The 18,814-nt window shown below is 42.1% G+C and overlaps 4 protein-coding genes across 4 annotated transcripts; 1 reads left to right on the forward strand and 3 right to left on the reverse strand.

The window, feature by feature from the left end:
• Nucleotides 1-3,802: 3,802 nt before the first annotated feature.
• On the reverse strand, nt 3,803-6,085 carry LOC120416510 (F-box only protein 9). Its single transcript, XM_039578227.2, has 2 exons — nt 4,702-6,085; nt 3,803-4,645 (listed from the first exon to the last, which is right to left on the reverse strand). Exons 1-2 carry the CDS (start codon nt 5,715-5,717, stop codon nt 4,339-4,341), a joined length of 1,323 nt encoding a protein of 440 aa, XP_039434161.1. The 5' UTR covers nt 5,718-6,085; the 3' UTR covers nt 3,803-4,338.
• A 5,823-nt stretch (nt 6,086-11,908) lies between these two features.
• LOC120416531 (uncharacterized) lies at nt 11,909-13,809 on the reverse strand. The gene is made up of 4 exons (XM_039578248.2): nt 13,656-13,809; nt 12,717-13,598; nt 12,301-12,642; nt 11,909-12,245 (listed from the first exon to the last, which is right to left on the reverse strand). The coding sequence occupies exons 1-4, from the start codon at nt 13,683-13,685 to the stop codon at nt 12,054-12,056; spliced, it is 1,446 nt and encodes a 481-aa protein (XP_039434182.1). The 5' UTR covers nt 13,686-13,809; the 3' UTR covers nt 11,909-12,053.
• Nucleotides 13,806-15,642, forward strand: LOC120416530 (uncharacterized). Its single transcript, XM_039578247.2, has 4 exons — nt 13,806-13,973; nt 14,033-14,911; nt 14,972-15,352; nt 15,410-15,642. The coding sequence occupies exons 1-4, from the start codon at nt 13,944-13,946 to the stop codon at nt 15,605-15,607; spliced, it is 1,488 nt and encodes a 495-aa protein (XP_039434181.1). The 5' UTR covers nt 13,806-13,943; the 3' UTR covers nt 15,608-15,642.
• Nucleotides 15,643-15,710: 68 nt separating this feature from the next.
• LOC120416532 (importin subunit alpha-3-like) lies at nt 15,711-16,454 on the reverse strand. Its single transcript, XM_039578249.2, has one exon. The coding sequence runs from the start codon at nt 16,452-16,454 to the stop codon at nt 15,711-15,713; it is 744 nt and encodes a 247-aa protein (XP_039434183.1).
• Nucleotides 16,455-18,814: the final 2,360 nt, after the last annotated feature.

Genomic DNA, 18,814 nt, shown 5'->3' on the forward strand with positions numbered 1-18,814 from the left:
ATGAAAATCGAGACATTTAGTATGGGAGCTGTCAAATCTCTCACCATCAAAAAGCAGCGTTGAGCTTTCGCTGGATTTGTCTATACACACCGACGACGATCGACGAAAACGGAACGCGAAAAAAAATGCGTCCCGACGGACAGGCACCTCGAAATGAACTGGCTCAGCTCTGCTGTCATCATGACAACCAGAGCTAGCCGCACCTTCACACACACACACACGCACGAACTCACCCGAAATACACACCGACGACGATCGACGAAAACGGAACGCGAAAAAAAAAATGCGTCCCGACGGACAGGCACCGCGAAACGAACTGGCTCAGCTCTGCTGTCATCGTGACAACCAGAGCTAGCCGCACCTTCACACACACACACACGCACGAACTCACCCGAAATACACACCGACGACGATCGACGAAAACGGAACGCGAAAAAAAAAAATGCGTCCCGACGGACAGGCACCGCGAAACGAACTGGCTCAGCTCTGCTGTCATCGTGACAACCAGAGCTAGCCGCACCTTCACACACACACGCACGAACTCACCCGAAATACACACCGACGACGATCGACGAAAACGGAACGCGAAAAAAAAAAATGCGTCCCGACGGACAGGCACCGCGAAACGAACTGGCTCAGCTCTGCTGTCATCGTGACAACCAGAGCTAGCCGCACCTTCACACACACACACACGCACGAACTCACCCGAAATACACACCGACGACGATCGACGAAAACGGAACGCGAAAAAAAAAAAAAAAATGCGTCCCGACGGACAGGCACCGCGAAACGAACTGGCTCAGCTCTGCTGTCATCGTGACAACCAGAGCTAGCCGCACCTTCACACACACACGCACGAACTCACCCGAAATACACACCGACGACGATCGACGAAAACGGAACGCGAAAAAAAAAATGCGTCCCGACGGACAGGCACCGCGAAACGAACTGGCTCAGCTCTGCTGTCATCGTGACAACCAGAGCTAGCCGCACCTTCACACACACACACACGCACGAACTCACCCGAAATACACACCGACGACGATCGACGAAAACGGAACGCGAAAAAAAAAAAAAAATGCGTCCCGACGGACAGGCACCGCGAAACGAACTGGCTCAGCTCTGCTGTCATCGTGACAACCAGAGCTAGCCGCACCTTCACACACACACGCACGAACTCACCCGAAATACACACCGACGACGATCGACGAAAACGGAACGCGAAAAAAAAAATGCGTCCCGACGGACAGGCACCGCGAAACGAACTGGCTCAGCTCTGCTGTCATCGTGACAACCAGAGCTAGCCGCACCTTCACACACACACACACGCACGAACTCACCCGAAATACACACCGACGACGATCGACGAAAACGGAACGCGAAAAAAAAAATGCGTCCCGACGGACAGGCACCGCGAAACGAACTGGCTCAGCTCTGCTGTCATCGTGACAACCAGAGCTAGCCGCACCTTCACACACACACACACACGCACGAACTCACCCGAAATACACACCGACGACGATGGACGAAAACGGAACGCGAAAAAAATGCGTCCCGACGGACAGGCACCGCGAAACGAACTGGCTCAGCTCTGCTGTCATCGTGACAACCAGAGCTAGCCGCACCTTCACACACACACACACGCACGAACTCACCCGAAATACACACCGACGACGATCGACGAAAACGGAACGCGAAAAAAAAAATGCGTCCCGACGGACAGGCACCGCGAAACGAACTGGCTCAGCTCTGCTGTCATCGTGACAACCAGAGCTAGCCGCACCTTCACACACACACACACGCACGAACTCACCCGAAATACACACCGACGACGATCGACGAAAACGGAACGCGAAAAAAAAAATGCGTCCCGACGGACAGGCACCGCGAAACGAACTGGCTCAGCTCTGCTGTCATCGTGACAACCAGAGCTAGCCGCACCTTCACACACACACGCACGAACTCACCCGAAATACACACCGACGACGATCGACGAAAACGGAACGCGAAAAAAAAAAATGCGTCCCGACGGACAGGCACCGCGAAACGAACTGGCTCAGCTCTGCTGTCATCGTGACAACCAGAGCTAGCCGCACCTTCACACACACACGCACGAACTCACCCGAAATACACACCGACGACGATCGACGAAAACGGAACGCGAAAAAAAAAATGCGTCCCGACGGACAGGCACCGCGAAACGAACTGGCTCAGCTCTGCTGTCATCGTGACAACCAGAGCTAGCCGCACCTTCACACACACACACACACACGCACGAACTCACCCGAAATACACACCGACGACGATGGACGAAAACGGAACGCGAAAAAAAATGCGTCCCGACGGACAGGCACCGCGAAACGAACTGGCTCAGCTCTGCTGTCATCGTGACAACCAGAGCTAGCCGCACCTTCACACACACACACACGCACGAACTCACCCGAAATACACACCGACGACGATCGACGAAAACGGAACGCGAAAAAAAAAAATGCGTCCCGACGGACAGGCACCGCGAAACGAACTGGCTCAGCTCTGCTGTCATCGTGACAACCAGAGCTAGCCGCACCTTCACACACACACACACGCACGAACTCACCCGAAATACACACCGACGACGATCGACGAAAACGGAACGCGAAAAAAAATGCGTCCCGACGGACAGGCACCTCGAAATGAACTGGCTCAGCTCTGCTGTCATCATGACAACCAGAGCTAGCCGCACCTTCACACACACACACACGCACGAACTCACCCGAAATACACACCGACGACGATCGACGAAAACGGAACGCGAAAAAAAAAATGCGTCCCGACGGACAGGCACCGCGAAACGAACTGGCTCAGCTCTGCTGTCATCGTGACAACCAGAGCTAGCCGCACCTTCACACACACACACACGCACGAACTCACCCGAAATACACACCGACGACGATCGACGAAAACGGAACGCGAAAAAAAAAAATGCGTCCCGACGGACAGGCACCGCGAAACGAACTGGCTCAGCTCTGCTGTCATCGTGACAACCAGAGCTAGCCGCACCTTCACACACACACGCACGAACTCACCCGAAATACACACCGACGACGATCGACGAAAACGGAACGCGAAAAAAAAAATGCGTCCCGACGGACAGGCACCGCGAAACGAACTGGCTCAGCTCTGCTGTCATCGTGACAACCAGAGCTAGCCGCACCTTCACACACACACACACGCACGAACTCACCCGAAATACACACCGACGACGATCGACGAAAACGGAACGCGAAAAAAAAAAAAAAAATGCGTCCCGACGGACAGGCACCGCGAAACGAACTGGCTCAGCTCTGCTGTCATCGTGACAACCAGAGCTAGCCGCACCTTCACACACACACGCACGAACTCACCCGAAATACACACCGACGACGATCGACGAAAACGGAACGCGAAAAAAAAAATGCGTCCCGACGGACAGGCACCGCGAAACGAACTGGCTCAGCTCTGCTGTCATCGTGACAACCAGAGCTAGCCGCACCTTCACACACACACACACACACGCACGAACTCACCCGAAATACACACCGACGACGATGGACGAAAACGGAACGCGAAAAAAATGCGTCCCGACGGACAGGCACCGCGAAACGAACTCAAATAAAAATATTTCAACTTATAAATTAAAAAGTTAAATAAAAATTCTGAAATATTTTATTCAACTTTCTTGTATTTTTAAAATCTTGATTTTTTATATGTTTAGAATGTTTGAATAAAAAAACTATTTGTTTAAATTTTTTTTTCTATTTTTGTATGTCAATTTAATTAAAGCGCTCACTTAAGTATTTTCCCGTTTCGGAAAATATGAGCAAATCTATTTTCAAACATAAAAGTTTATATGTATTTAATAAAATATTCTACAATCTAGGTTAAAAATAATTTGTCATCTATATAAAAAATATGAGCAAAAGAACAAACATTTGATGTGAGTTGTCAAATAAACTCAAATTTTTATACAGTCAAAATCAGGCCAAGCGAAACAGTTAGTAAAAGATCAGCCACGTGCAAAATACCACAGTATAGATTCCAGTCAGTTTCTTAACCAATATTGAGTATTGTTTTCAAGGAGAACAAATTTAACAATTTAGGGAATTTAAGTAGATCAAAGTTGCAAACAGGCATTTGATGTGCAAAGTCATGTGCGCTTTATTTTATAAGAATAGACTTTATGTTTTTAAACATTTATACGGATAGAGCTATTATATACCTTTATTAACCTTTTGTAATCCACAATTTTGTCATAATAAGTAACCGAATAAAGAAGAAATTCATACAAAAAAACATCAGCTGTTGTGTACTGTTAGCTCACTTGAGCGGCCCCTCCGACTCTTGGTGGTAGCTTTTGACGCGCGAAAAGAACAACGTCGGATACTTGGACGAGTTCAGCTCGAACGTGGTCGTCGTTTCCTGGTTGTTGCGCAGCTGAACCATCGAGTACTGGCGCCAGTGCAGCTGCGAGAAGGCCCGCTTGGCCGTGCTCACGATGCCCAGCTCCAGGTACAGCGTTTGCTGGCCAAACTCCGCCTCGATTTCCTTCTTGCGGCCGGGCCGCTGACTCTGCACGTTCGACCGCTTGCGCTGGACGGCGATGATGAGCTCGTCGTTGCGGAGGCTAGAAATGGGGATTTGTTTTTAGAGGTTGAATTAAGAGGTGTTGATGACGCTTACCGGTAGTGTCCCTTGAGGATCTCGTTCTGGACTGGCGAGCGGGGCTTCAGCTTTCCGACGCAACTCTGCGGCTCTTCGGCGCTGGTCAGCATCAGGACGGATCCGTCGGCGAAGAAGCGGAAGTACCGGTAGTACTCGACCAGCTGGACCGGCCGGTAGAACTGGTCCTGGAAGCTGTTTTCGCCGTACCGGAGATAGCTCGTTCGGCTGATGTAGCACCCGTGGAAGTGGACGCGCGGCCGGTTGATGTACATCTCGCGCCAGCTGGCGAACGGGGAACCTTTCAGGTTGCCCACGTTGACACCCCACAGCCTAACGCACGCCCGGCGCCAAATTTCCGGATCCCGCGCCAGCAGGTAGAATCCACGGCAGACGCGCCCAAACCGCTCCATCGAGCGAAGATCCAAATCCGACGAAACGACCCAGCGCAAAATGTACAGAATGACCTCCATCGGCAGATCGGAAAAGTGCGCCGAAGTCACGATCAGACCCCGATCGCCGGACGCTCTTTCAAACAGTTTGCGCGACTTGGCCAGCAAGTTCTGGAAGCGAAGCACCATGTCTACGTTTTCCAGATTTTCATCGTCCTCGTCGAGGGTGACCTCCAAGAGCTCATTGGACAGGGCGTCAATTTCGGAAGAAGCGCTGACATCACCCGAAGCCTGCTTGGCCGGAGTGCGCTTCTCGTACACCCTAAACTCGATATCCGGAACCAACTGAACCGCCCTGCGGTAGAGTCGCATCGCCTCAAAAACCTTCCCGACGCGTTCCATCTCCGAGCCTTCCAGGAACAGCGCCCGCGCCCTCTGCTCAACCGAAAGGTTCTGGTTCTGATCCTGTTCGGCGACCGCCACGTTCTGCGCCGTTCCCGGTTCCTTCTTCAGCTCCTGCTGCCACCTCTCCCGGAACTCGTCCAGCGTCGTCTGAACACCCCCATCTACGGACGACGAGGAACTCTCGTCTTCGTCCTCCCCCTTACCAGTGGAGTCTCCGCCACCGCCGGCAGAAGCGTCCATCCTCGAAAACCTGTTGAAATCCGGAGTCGAAACCGCCCGCCAAGTCAGTACTCGCTGCGGCGCTCTAGTTCACGGTCGGTGTAGCGGATGGCAGCAGTCGACGCGCTTCCAATGGTCACGAAACGTTGCTTCCACTGTGGCGGAAAGGAACTGGCCATTTGGGACGCGATCGTCTCGGGGTGGAGCAAGCTAGACGGAACACCGGTTGTGTGCCCGAACTTATTACGCTGTTAGAAATTAGGACTTTTTTTTTCTTCCACCTTCACACTCGCGAACGACGCACCCACACAAATGCAACAACCCTACGACGGGACGGGACACGGAACCTGGCGGCAGGTGCAGGTTGACCTAACGGGACCAAAATAATAACAAACGTGCGGGCGCACGCGCAGCGAGCTGTCAAAGTCAGCTGATTGAAGGGGGTGGGAGGGGGATTCTGCACAGCAACGATTTTTTTTTTTTAAACTGGGGGAGTGGTGAATATGAGCCAAGACAAACATAAGGTGTAAGTGGAGACACCAACCCAGCAGAGTCTTCAAACGGTTCCCAGTCACGGCGTTTTAGCACGATTCTGCCAGAGTTCTGACAAAGCCACAAAGCTGGAAAAGAGTTAGCTCTGATCGAGAAATTAAAAGTGCAACATGATGTTAAACTTTCTGTCAAGCTTCTGTGAAGTTTTCCATGCCAGTTGGGAAAGTTTCACTTCATGTTACCGGCTCGCATCTCTCTTTTTAATTTCTCGATAGCACTTTTCGTGAGTGAGAAGCAATTAAGAGCGAGTTTTTCACCGATGTGAAACAGGTCGTATCGAGGTGATCCGATTTGGATGAAACTTTCAGCGTTTGTTTGTCTATGCATGAGATGAACTCATGCCAAATATGAGCCCTCTACGACAAAGGAAAGTGGGGTAAAACGGGCATTGAAGTTTGAGGTCCAAAACACATGAAAATTCTTAAAATTGCTCGCATTTCCGTAAAACTTCATCAATCCGAACTCTCTTAGATGCATTCGAAAGGTCTTTTGAAGCCCTTCAAAATGTGCTATAGACATCCAGGATTGGTTTGACTTTTTCTCATAGCTTTTGCAAATTACTGTTAAAAATTGATTTTTTTAAAACCTTAATAACTTTTGGCAACAGCCTCCAACACCCATACTCCCATAGGTCAAAAGTTAGGGAATTTCATGGACTATAAGCCTACGGTATTAACTTTTTGGCCAATCGCAGTTTTTCTCATAGTTTTTCGATTTTTCTAGAACAAACATTTTACAACGTTAGTTTTTGCCCTGTAGGCCAAGAAGACGGCACTTTTTGGTCTCAATTTTGTCATATTCGGAATCCTCGGTCAATTTCACGTAAGTTAGAAGTATTGGAGTTGTAATTTTGATTTAAAAAATAATGAAATAAAACATTTTTGAAAAAAGAAATAGATCTTATTTACCCTATGATCAATACGTCAAATGCTGTATCAAGTAGGCGAAAACTTGTTTACCCCTAATCCGACAAAATTCTAAATAATATTTTAATTAATTCTAAATGGCATTTTTTCCAATCAAATTCAAAATTCCAACACCTCAATCTAATGTAAAATTTTCTGAGGATTCCGAATATGTCAAAATTGAGACCAAAAAGTGCCGCTATGGAGGCCTACAGAGCAAAAACTGACGTTGTAAAATGTTTGTTCTAGAAAAATCGAAAAACTATGAGAAAAACTGCGATTGGCCAAAAAGTTAATACCGTAGGCTTATAGTCCATGAAATTCTCTAACTTTTGACCTATGGGAGTATGGGTGTTGGAGGCTGTTGCCAAAAGTTATTAAGGTTTTAAAAAAATCAATTTTTAACAGTAATTTGCAAAAGCTATGAGAAAAAGTCAAACCAATCCTGGATGTCTATAGCACATTTTGAAGGGCTTCAAAAGACCTTTCGAATGCATCTAAGAGAGTTGGTATTGATGAAGTTTTACGGAAATGCGAGCAATTTAAAGAATTTTCATGTGTTTTGGACCTCAAACTTCAATGCCCGTTTTACCCCACTTCCCTTTGTCGTAGAGGGCTCATATTTGGCATGAGTTCATCTCATGCATAGACAAACAAACGCTGAAAGTTTCATCCAAATCGGAGCAACTCGATACGACCTCTAGAACAAACCGAGCAGAATCTACAAATACTGCCTCTTAAGTCCTAAAAATAAGCTTAAATTGCTGACATTAACGTTCACAACGAAGCATCCAAGATTTCGTGAACTCCATTCCCATGGAAGGTTGACAGTTCGGTTTGAGCGCTTCTTTTTTAGGTTCTTGGGAATAAAAAGATTCAAATATTTATCCAAATAATTTATAATTCACATATACTGTAAAATTGAGGAAATTTTAAATTTAAAAATTGAAAAAAATATATACTGAAGTTTAAAAATTCAAAAATTTAAAAATTTAAGAAATTAAAAAAAATATTATCCAATGTTCTAAATTCTAAAATTTTAAAATCCTAAACTTCTATTTTTTTAATTCTCCTGAAATTCTAAAATTCTTCTTAAATTCTCTTACATTCTCAAATTCTAAAATTCTAACAGTCTAAGATTCCATTTTTATTAAAGTCTTAAATTCTAAAATTCTTAAATTTTTAAATTCTTAAATTCTGGAGTTTTTTTTGAAAAGGACCAATAAACCAAATTTTCAGTTTTTGCTTTTTGGGTGTTTTTCAATACCCCTGACTCAAGGCGGTTCTAAAAACACCCAAAAAGCAAAAACTGGAAATTTGGTTTATTGGACCTTTTCAAAAAAAACTCCAGAATTCTTAAATTCTTGAATTCTTAAGTTCTCAAATTCTTAAATTCTTAAATTCTTAAATTTTTAAATTCTTAAATTCTAAAATTCTTAAATTTTTAGATTCTTAAATTCTTAAATTCTAGCAAAACAATGCCAAAGGGCCGTTGTGGGTTTGTAAACAAAGAGTGTGTCCTGCTTACGCTAGAGGATGTTTACATCTGGCATGAAAGGGATACACTCTTTGTTTACAAACCCACAACGGCCCTTTGGAATTGTTTTGCTAGAATTCTTAAATTCTTAAATTCATAAATTCTTAAATTCTTAAATTCTTAAATTCTTAAATTCTTAAATTCTTAAATTCTTAAATTCTTAAATTCTTAAATTCTTAAATTCTTAAATTCTTAAATTCTTAAGTTCTTAAATTCTTAAATTCTTAAATTCTTAAATTCTTAAATTCTTAAATTCTTAAATTCTTAAATTCTTAAATTCTTAAATTCTTAAATTCTTAAATTCTTAAATTCTTAAATTCTTAAATTCTTAAATTTTTAAATTCTTAAATTCTTAAATTCTTAAATTCTGAAATTCTGAAATTCTGAAATTCTGAAATTCTGAAATTCTGAAATTCTGAAATTCTGAAATTCTGAAATTCTGAAATTCTGAAATTCTTAAATTCTTAAATTCTTAAATTCTTCAATTCTTAAATTCTTAAATTCTTAAATTCTTAAATTCTTAAATTCTTAAATTCTTAAATTCTTAAATTCTTAAATTCTTAAATTCTTAAATTCTTAAATTCTTAAATTCTTAAATTCTTAAATTCTTAAATTCTTAAATTCTTAAATTCTTAAATTCTTAAATTCTTAAATTCTTAAATTCTTAAATTCTTAAATTCTTAAATTCTTAAATTCTTAAATTCTTAAATTCTTAAATTCTTAAATTCTTAAATTCTTAAATTCTTAAATTCTTAAATTCTTAAATTCTTAAATTCTTAAATTCTTAAATTCTTAAATTTTTAAATTCTTAAATTCTTAAATTCTTAAATTCTTAAATTTTTAAATTCTTAAATTCTTAAATTCTTAAATTCTTAAATTCTTAAATTCTTAAATTCTTAAATTCTTAAATTCTTAAATTCTTAAATTCAAAAATTCTTAAATTCTTAAATTCTTAAATTCTTAAATTCTTAAATTCTTAAATTCTTAAATTCTTAAATTCTTAAATTCTTAAATTCTTAAATTCTTAAATTCTTAAATTCTTAAATTCTTAAATTCTTAAATTCTTAAATTCCTAAATTCTTAAATTCTTAAATTCTTAAATTCTTAAATTCTTAAATTCTTAAATTCTTAAATTCTTAAATTCTTAAATTCTTAAATTCTTAAATTCTTAAATTCTTAAATTCTTAAATTCTTAAATTCTTAAATTCTTAAGTTCTTAAGTTCTTAAATTCTTAAATTCTTAAATTCTTAAATTCTGAAACTCTGAAATTCTTTAATTATTAAATTCTTAAATTCTGAAACTATGAAATTCTTAAATTTTTAAAACCTTAAATATTTTTATTGATTTCTGAATTTGTGATTTTAGAATTTAATAATTTTAAATTAATTTTTTTTTTATTAATTTATTCATTTTTATATTTGAAAGTTTTTGGAAATACGTATAAATTCTTTGATTTTTATTTTGTAACATTGTTGAACACCTATGTTTTTTTTTTGAATTTTTGAATGTTAGAATTTCAGACTTCACATAGATCTAGGGTTTTTTCTCAAAATTTATTTTCCCTAAAAGAACACCCAGTTAGCAAAATCTAAACGTAGAAATATGTATCCTCCCCGAAAAGGCCTATGAATTCATCTCAGTTGAAAGGTTCTCCAAATCTCTGAATTGCAAATGTAATACTTGGATCAGAACTGTTAAATTCTAATAAAAATACAATTGAATTGAATTAAATTTCAGACTTCTTTGGATCAATATTCGTATTTTTTAATTTTAAAAATTCAGATTTTTTAAAGTTTTGATATTTTTACTTGTAGGTATCTACATATTTCTATTTTTACTTTCTAAATTTTAGATTTCCCAAATTTGTGAACCAATGTTTTTATTTTTGAACTCGAATTTCATTTTTTGAACATTTGTTTTTTTGTTTGTTTACTTTGGAGTTTGTCGTTCCTTTTTAACTTCAAAAACGCTTTAAAACCCATTTCTGATCACTTTTTTTTATTTCGTTACTTATCCACCCTTAAGTGGTTGGTGCCTTCCTCGCATTTAGAGGGTAATGCTATCCAAAATAGAAACAAAAAAACGGGCCTTTCAGTGTTCTATTAACTTGACTCATTATTCATACCATCAGAATGGGTAGTCAGATCTTCAGATCTTCAGACACTAGTCGTTGGTACTAGCAATGATGGCCAACTTCGTTTTTTTTTATGTGCTTATAACTTTTGACAGGGTTGTCAGATCTACAATCTTTTGAACTCGTTGAAAAGGTCTTTTATTTCCAATGACAGGTTGCATGACAGATCCGGACAACGTTTTTGTCAAAATATCTGAGATCCGGTCTCTAAAAAGTTCATAAGTAACACTTAAGTGCTTATAACTTTTGATAGGGTTGTCAGATCTTCAATCTTTTGAACTCGTTGGAAAGGTCTTTTGAATACCTTTCTAAAAATGTATAACATGACGGGGACCCTTTTTACAATCTTCCGGACTTTTGTTAAAATCGTTTTTTTAGCATAACTTTTGAAGTCCTTAACTAAACTTTATAATTTTCAATAGCGACTTCAAAAAATCAAACCATCCACATTAACGACCCCCGGGTCTTTTGTGGTCTCTGTTGCAAGTTTCTGCTCGAACCTAGAAGTCCGAAGGCTTGAAAGGGGAGAGCACCCAAACCTCTTTCTACTCCAAGGAACCTTCCACCCCAGTGTTTGAACTGACGACCTTTGGATTGCGAGTCCAGCCGGCGCCAGCGATTCCACCGGAGTAGGCTTGGTTTGGTGTGTTGTTTGTACTTATGGCATGGAGACCAAGGCCGGGACCGACATTTTACTTCCTCATCCGATGGAAGGTTGGAGCAGATGGGAATCGCTTACAAAGCGGACAGCGTAACCATTCGACCACGACTTATAAGACTCCAAAACGGATTGAATGAGACCAAAACGGTCCAAATCGGTTTAGCCAGTGCCGAGATAATCCAGTGCAATTTTTTTTATCAGCATCCCACACACAGACATTTGCTCAGAATTTGATTCTGAGTCGATACGTATACATGAAGGTGGGTCTAGGAGGTCAAATTAAGAATTTCGATTTTCGAGTGATTTTATAGCCTTGTCTCAGTAAGGTGAGGAAGTCAAAAAGTAAATCTTTCCCAGTTCTCTTAAGAGGAGCACCCTTGAAGTATCGGGGCAGGAATTTACAAAGCAGATTCAGTTAAAAAATTACTCAGCTTATGTTAACATTAACGATTTTTGTATTATTTATTGAAAACTGCAGAAAAATTATGCATTTTATGAACGATGAAAGATTGAAATTTGTCAAAGTGCTTGAAAAGCTAAACAATTAAATTACTCACTGAAAGCGCATCAATACCACATCCGCTGCACCGGGTCCAGATACAGCAGCTGCAAGTCCGGCCGCAACAGGGCAGTCTCCCGCCGGACACTACCGGTGCGGTGCCATTCGGCGACGTTGATTCGCTTCAGCTGGAGAACGCGCGTCCGCCGGTTCGCCAGCAGCAGCTTGAAGTCCTTCAGCGGCAGGGTCGCGAAGCAGTACTAGGCGGGGAGAACGGCGGCGTAAGATGATGGTTTTTTTTGTTTTAAGACTTACCTCGCACTCTATGCTGACCGATGGGGCGTACAGCTTCTTGAACCAACAGCCGAGCCACCTCTGCTGGGTGATGTCCTCGAGGCTGATGTAAAAGTGCTGCAATTTTTTCAGCAAATGAATTGATCTGAACGCCTTCAGGGCAAGTTGGGCCTTTGGGTGGATTTTGAGGCGTAAGTCGGTTAGCTGCCTTAGTCCGGTGCAGATCGATACGATCGATTCGCTGTTGAGGAAGATATCCTTTTCTACGACGAGGTGGGTAAGATTTGGGGCGCGGAAGATCAGGCGAGCGTAGAACCGGTCACTCGTGGGTTTGAGGATGGTTAACTTCCGGGCCACTGGAAGCTGCGGAACATCGTTCATTGGTTGAGGGGCAAGTTCGTTAGTAACTACAATTTAAAATCAATTTTAATTCCTACCTTCAAAGTTGCAAATTTGTCGTGTTCTTCAAATGAGATTGTTTCAATTCCAGAACCCAGGGTCAGCACCTCAAGGTTCGACAGCTGGCTAGCTGCACGTACCGCAGCTTGGCATGGAGGACTTGTTCGCAGTTCAAAGTGACGGATTCGAGAAGCGTTTTGGAGAAATGCATCAAGCTGAATCGGTTTTCCACTAGCTGAACCAATCTCAATTTCAAAGGTAAAATGTACCAATTTTGGACATTTAAGGTGATTGTAGTTTGCTTGAGAGAAAAAGTGCTCAATTTTAAGTCTCTTTAATTGTCCTGAGTAGTGAGTTATCATGAATTCAGCTTGGTCGCAGTTGTGAAATTCCAATTCATCAACATTGGGTGCATTCCGTTGAAACCAATTGTAGATGAGCTTAGACGGAGGACCATTCATGTTAACAAAGAGAACTTTTTGCATGTTTGGCGTGGAAACAGTATCACTGGGTGCCTCAAATGGTTCCAATTCGCCACTGAATCGAGAAAACATAGAAAGAAATAAAGTCAACCGTTGGACGTTCGGGCCTAATCCATCCAGGAACATCAGTATTCGCATCAAATTAGTATCGTCAAAGCTACAGTAAACCTCCTTAACGTGAGGAAATTGTCTCAACACCCACAAAGCCGTCTGGTCTTGAGCCGCCTGTGCCTCGTCCGTTTTTCCAGAGAATGAAAACATTAACCTTTCATACTGTCGGTTCGATCGGCGCAAAAAACTGTGCCCGCCCTGGTCCACGTCATCACACGAACGTACTAACAGTCGCAGACGTGGAACGACCAACCAGTCCCAGCGGCGGCACACGCAGGACACTGGCTTCAGGCGCCACCGGAGGTAGGTGAAGATGTGCAGAAGGATCTGGAAAAAAACAAATGGTTCTAAATTGGGTTGACCTACGGAACCGCCGATAGTTACCTCGTTCGGCAGGTCGTTGATGGTGGCCATCTTGAAGCGGATTTACGGTTTGCGGGACCGGAAGTTGCGACCAAGCGAACGAGCTTTGGTTCGTGTAAGTTCAAAACAAACAACAATCGGTCTGTCAGTTGTACGCTAAATTGTTTTAAGTAAAACGGTGTAAAACTGCCGAAGTGCTGAACATGCTAAACTGTCAAATCAGCCACTTGCAAATTGGCGCCAAAAGTGTTCACTGTGTTTACTTGACCGGCGTGTGATCTGTTCCGTTCGAGACTTCCAACCGCAAAGATGGCCACAATCAACGATTTGCCAAACGAGGTAATTTGATGAATTAATCCGGCTGTATTACAGCTCACAAACGCCCGTTTTCCTTCCAGCTGCTCCTGCTCATCTTCCGGCTCCTCGGGGAAACCGCCAACGCCCAGGCCGTGTCCAGCGTGTGTCGCCGCTGGGACCAGTTGATCGTACCGACGCTTCGACTGCGCATTGGCTTGTACGATGACGGAGACCGGGGCGTGCGCGGCATTTTGTGCCGATCTTCCCGTCAGTACGAGGCAGTGGCTCTGGATTTTCCTGAAAGTTCCTGCGAGACGACGGATATTGGCGACCGTACCGGTTTGTGGATTTTGGCACGGTTTATGCACGTTACGGATGTTGAGCTACGCTTTTACAAGTACGATTTGAAGCGGATTGTGCGGTTCGTGGACGCTTTGGGTCCGCGTGTGCTGTTCTTGACCATTTTTGCGAACAATGTCCAAGACGACACCGGCTTGGAATTGAATTTGACCTCTCGTAAGGTGGTCCCTCTGGCAAACATGGAACACTTGCATTTCGTAAATTTTAACCAACTGCCAATGCAATTTTACACTTGGTTCTTACGCAAAGTTCCTAAGGTTGTCCGCTTGAAGGTTTCCATTTGTTATCAAGGCGATGTTATCATAAGCCACTACGCGGATCACCTCGAAAGGCTGGAGATTTTTCATCTTGACTATGAGAAGAGCTTCAACCACCTGAAATGTCCAAAATTGACGCATTTGTCCATGCGAATGGAGACTGGTTGCGTTTCCGCCCATCCAATCCCGCTCGATCAATTTTTCAAACACGCGCAACGGCTTCGTCACTTGGAGCTATTTACCGATTGTCCCTGCCATGATGTTGCTCGCGCAGTCGTCGATTTGCCGAATCTCGAAGTCCTGGCTCTACGATCTGATCACTATGTTCCATTTGATGACCGCGTCAAGCTTCCGGCTCTGAAGGTAGACATTTGAAATGTTTTAACTTGCAACTTGCTAACGTTGAACTTTTGCCCAATCCAGAAACTGTTCTTCGGAGGTCGCATAGATGATGTCCCGCAGCTACCGGCGGTTCGCTATCTGTTCCTCTACGGACTAACCGGCGATCGGATCTACTCCCGATTCGTCCAGCGAGCTCCGAATCTCACCAAACTCACCGTGGACCAAGATGCCTTTCTCGACGACGATGCGATCGTTTGCCTCTGCAACGGATTTCCGCAACTTGCCGATTTACACCTGAAGATACACTCGGCCGTAGAACTAACCGAAACAGCATTCGGTGCGATTCACTTGCTCACGCAGTTGCAGCGCTTTCACATAAGCTTCGAAAACATCTCCAGGCAGGTCTGGCTCGGCGAGTGGTTCAAGCGATTGCCAGCGCCAACGGTTAGCATCGAAAACATGGTAAGGCTACACAACACATTGAGATGACCTGAATCATACTAACCATACCATAAACAGCATTCTCAGTTCTTGCCCGTGGTCATGCCGCTGGCGGAATTCGAACTGCTGTTGGCTAATCTCCGAACGCGCATTTTGACGCTGAGGAAGATCTTCGTTGCCGTTTGGCATCGCACCATCCGGCAGGAAGTGGCACGCGTGCGGCCGGATTTGCAGTTCTTTTATTTGGAGCCCGTGGATACGACGCTGTTTGGGTAGTGATTTGAGCAGGTTCTTTTTGGTTCAATCCATTTGAAATAATAAATACAAAATACTGTAGTTTGCTCAAACCTTTATTGTTCGTTTCAATCAATTCTTACTTTTAGTCAGCTTCATTTTGCGCTGAAGGAAAGAATTTCGCAATGATTTCCTTAGCTTCGTCGCCTTCCCACTCGTCTCCGTGACCTGCCAAGTGCACGATCGAAGCTAGCCCGCCGCACTCTCGAATGATGCTTGTGATGTCCGCGGTGTAAGGTTCACTATGGTTCAACATTGCGCCGATATCCATTAGTATTTCATATTTAGAAACACGTCCGTCGGAATCTAGCTCCTCAAGCAGTAGCGTAATGGCCCCATGCTTGATCAGCTCCAGGAGTTGAACTGGAGACGCTTTGCGAACAATCTGGGAGAGTGTATAGACAGCCTCATCGTGGGTCAAAGGATCATTGCGCAGCAGGTCGACAACCCTGCCCAGTATGCCCTCGGTGATAATCTCCCGAACAAGCCAGCGTTCAGAGATACAAACGAATGTTAGAACATGTAGTGCCTCGCTCCGAACAGCGTCGTTCGGATGGCTCAACAGCGCTCCATAGTGCGAAAGGATTCCGCAGCGTAGCACAAGACTTCCCACGTCGTACTCAAGATCCCACGTCCGAAAAAGGTTGTGGATGACCTCCAAAGCTGCCACCTTGACCTGGTCCTGGGTGTGTGCCAGCGATGAAACGATCGCCGGGACTAGGCCGCTCTTGATCAGCTGTCTCATGTCTTTGTCGGACACATCAACAAACCTGCTGTGCCGGTTCAGGACCCACAGGAGGATCGTTGCGTCGGTTTGGGAGTCGTGCATTGTTACAAAATTACTGAAAATGTTGAATTATAATGGCAGAAATAAGAATATTTTCACGCTTTTCACTTACTTTTCCAGCCACAACACAACGACCAACTTGATCTTTTCCAAACTAACGTGTAAGAGGTTTGCTCTGTCAAACGTCACTTCTGCACGCTTGACCAAAAATACGTTTCTGTTTAACACGTTTTTAAAGTTCTGCTACACGCTCATTCAAGAAAACTCTTTTATGATTAGTTTTCCCACCTTAACCTTAGTTTGGGTAGGTTCGTTTTAGACAAAATTTGCCTAGTTCTCTGAAGAAAGGAGTCGATTGCGGTCGGCAGTGGGGCCACGCGGTTGCTTTGCAGGGTTATTCCTTTTTTTCTCGCTAGAAGTTATAAAATCAATCCTTAATTAATTAGATTGTTGATCGGAATGCGGCGTGTCGGTTGAGTAGTTGTGTTACAAAATAATCTCGATTTGAATCCAACCAGAAGTTTCAGAACTAAATGAACAAGCTATTAAACCAGTAGCGTAAGGTTTTCACCTTTTAAGTTCTTTTAAGTTCTTCATGTTATTCAAGAGTCGAGTGTCTTTTTATTTAATATTATTCCAATTTGCACGTGTTATTACAGGTTACTACTGATTCTATGACAATTTCCGGAATTCCATTTCCCGGAATGGACGTTTTCCGGAATGGACATTATCCGGAATGGACGTTTTCCGGAATGGACGTTATCCGGAATGGACAGTATCCGGAATGGACGTTATCCGGAATGAAATTTCCCGGAATGGACGTTTCCCGGAATGGACATTTCCCGAATTTTTTTTTATATTACCTGATATGAGAATGAATGGAATCTTGCCTACTCACTTACTTGTGGTTAAGAAATACTTAGTTTGTACTCCGTTGGTTTTGACAACAAAATGAATATGAATACATGAATGATAAAAAGAAAGTGAAATGTTCGGACATGAACAATAGAAGCAAGTGTTGACTATTGAAACAATACTTTATCAACCACCACGAGATGTAACAATGTAGATCGATAGATATTAGATGTTTTTTACATTCTTTCAATTCTTTCATTTTTTTCCTTTCTTTTGTTAATCATTTGACTTATGTGACTAAATTCTACCATATTTTACTATAAAGCAGAATGATTATTTTCAAAGAAGGGAAAACCTCAAGAAAATAAAAAGCATTTCAGAAAATCAATGTGTAATGTGTCCAGTCAAGAAAATAAATAGCTTGAGTGTATTTTTAAAGAATGAAAAACCTCAAGGAAAAATACATTATACATTGATTTTCTGAAAAGCTTTTTTTATCTTGAGATTTTCCCTTCTTTAAAAATACACGTTCTTTCATCAAAGTAATGGGATTTTATGTAAGATTTATCCCTTCTTTTGTTAATTCTACTAAATTTCAACTAGTTTTTGTTAAGGAACTCTGCACTATAAAGAAGAATGTGTTTTTTTAAAGAAGGGAAATCCTCTAGAAAAAAAAGCTTTCAGAAAATCAATGCATAATGTATATTTTCTTGAGGTTTTCCCTTCTTTAAAAATACACGATCTTTAATCGATGTGATGGAATTTCGTGTAAGGAATTTCCCTTCTTGTGTTAATCGGTTGACTTTTGTGACTAAATTCTACCAAATTTTATTATAAAGCAGAATGTTTATTTTCAAAGAAGAAAAATGAAAAGATTTTCAGAAAATCATAAGCATAGGTGCCCAAAACCTATTTTTCAACATTTTGCGTCTGCCTCGGGATTCGAACCGGTGACCTCTCGATTGTGAGTCCAGTGCGCGGTCCGTTTGATTCACACAGGCAGACATGAAAAGCTTTTCAGAAAATCAATGTATAATGTATATTTTCGTGAGGTTTTCCCTTCTTCAAAAATACACGATCTTTAATCGATGTGATGGAATTTCGTGTAAGAGATTTCCCTTCTTGTGTAAATCAGGTCACTATTGTGACCAAATTCTACCAAATTTTACTATAAAGCAGGGTGATTATTTTCAAAGAAGGGAAAACCCCAAGAAAATTTATAGCTTGAGTGTATTTTTAAAGAATGAAAAACCTCAAGGAAGTACACATTATAAATTGATTTTCTGAAAAGCTGTTTATTTACTAGAGGTTTTCCCTTCTTTGAAAATAAACATTCTGCTTTATAATAAAATTTGGTAGAAGTTAGTCACAAAAGTCAACTGAATAACACAAGAAGGGAAATCCCTTACACGAAATTCCATCACATCGATTAAAGATCGTGTATTTTTAAAGAAGGGAAAACCTCAAGAAAATATACATTATGCATTGATTTTCTGAAAGCTTTTTTTTCTAGAGGATTTCCCTTCTTTAAAAAAAACACATTCTTC

Source organism: Culex pipiens, chromosome 3 (genome assembly GCF_016801865.2).
Source record: "Culex pipiens pallens isolate TS chromosome 3, TS_CPP_V2, whole genome shotgun sequence".
Classification (NCBI taxonomy): Eukaryota; Metazoa; Arthropoda; class Insecta; order Diptera; family Culicidae; genus Culex; species Culex pipiens.

Bases quoted from the DNA above. Each gene is read 5' to 3' on its own strand.
- LOC120416510 (XM_039578227.2), bottom strand. From the start codon at position 5,717: ATGGACGCTTCTGCCGGCGGTGGCGGAGACTCCACTGGTAAGGGGGAG. The intron at 4,646-4,701 runs GTAAGCGTCATC...CCCCATTTCTAG, and splicing joins ATCCTCAAGGGACACTACCG to CCTCCGCAACGACGAGCTCA.
- LOC120416531 (XM_039578248.2), bottom strand. From the start codon at position 13,685: ATGGCCACCATCAACGACCTGCCGAACGAG. The intron at 12,643-12,716 runs GTAGGAATTAAA...GATGTTCCGCAG, and splicing joins ACAAATTTGCAACTTTGAAG to CTTCCAGTGGCCCGGAAGTT. The intron at 12,246-12,300 runs GTAAGTCTTAAA...CTCCCCGCCTAG, and splicing joins CGGTCAGCATAGAGTGCGAG to TACTGCTTCGCGACCCTGCC.
- LOC120416532 (XM_039578249.2), bottom strand. From the start codon at position 16,454: ATGCACGACTCCCAAACCGACGCAACGATCCTCCTGTGGGTCCTGAAC.
- LOC120416530 (XM_039578247.2), top strand. From the start codon at position 13,944: ATGGCCACAATCAACGATTTGCCAAACGAG. The intron at 13,974-14,032 runs GTAATTTGATGA...TTTTCCTTCCAG, and splicing joins TCAACGATTTGCCAAACGAG to CTGCTCCTGCTCATCTTCCG. The intron at 15,353-15,409 runs GTAAGGCTACAC...TACCATAAACAG, and splicing joins CGGTTAGCATCGAAAACATG to CATTCTCAGTTCTTGCCCGT.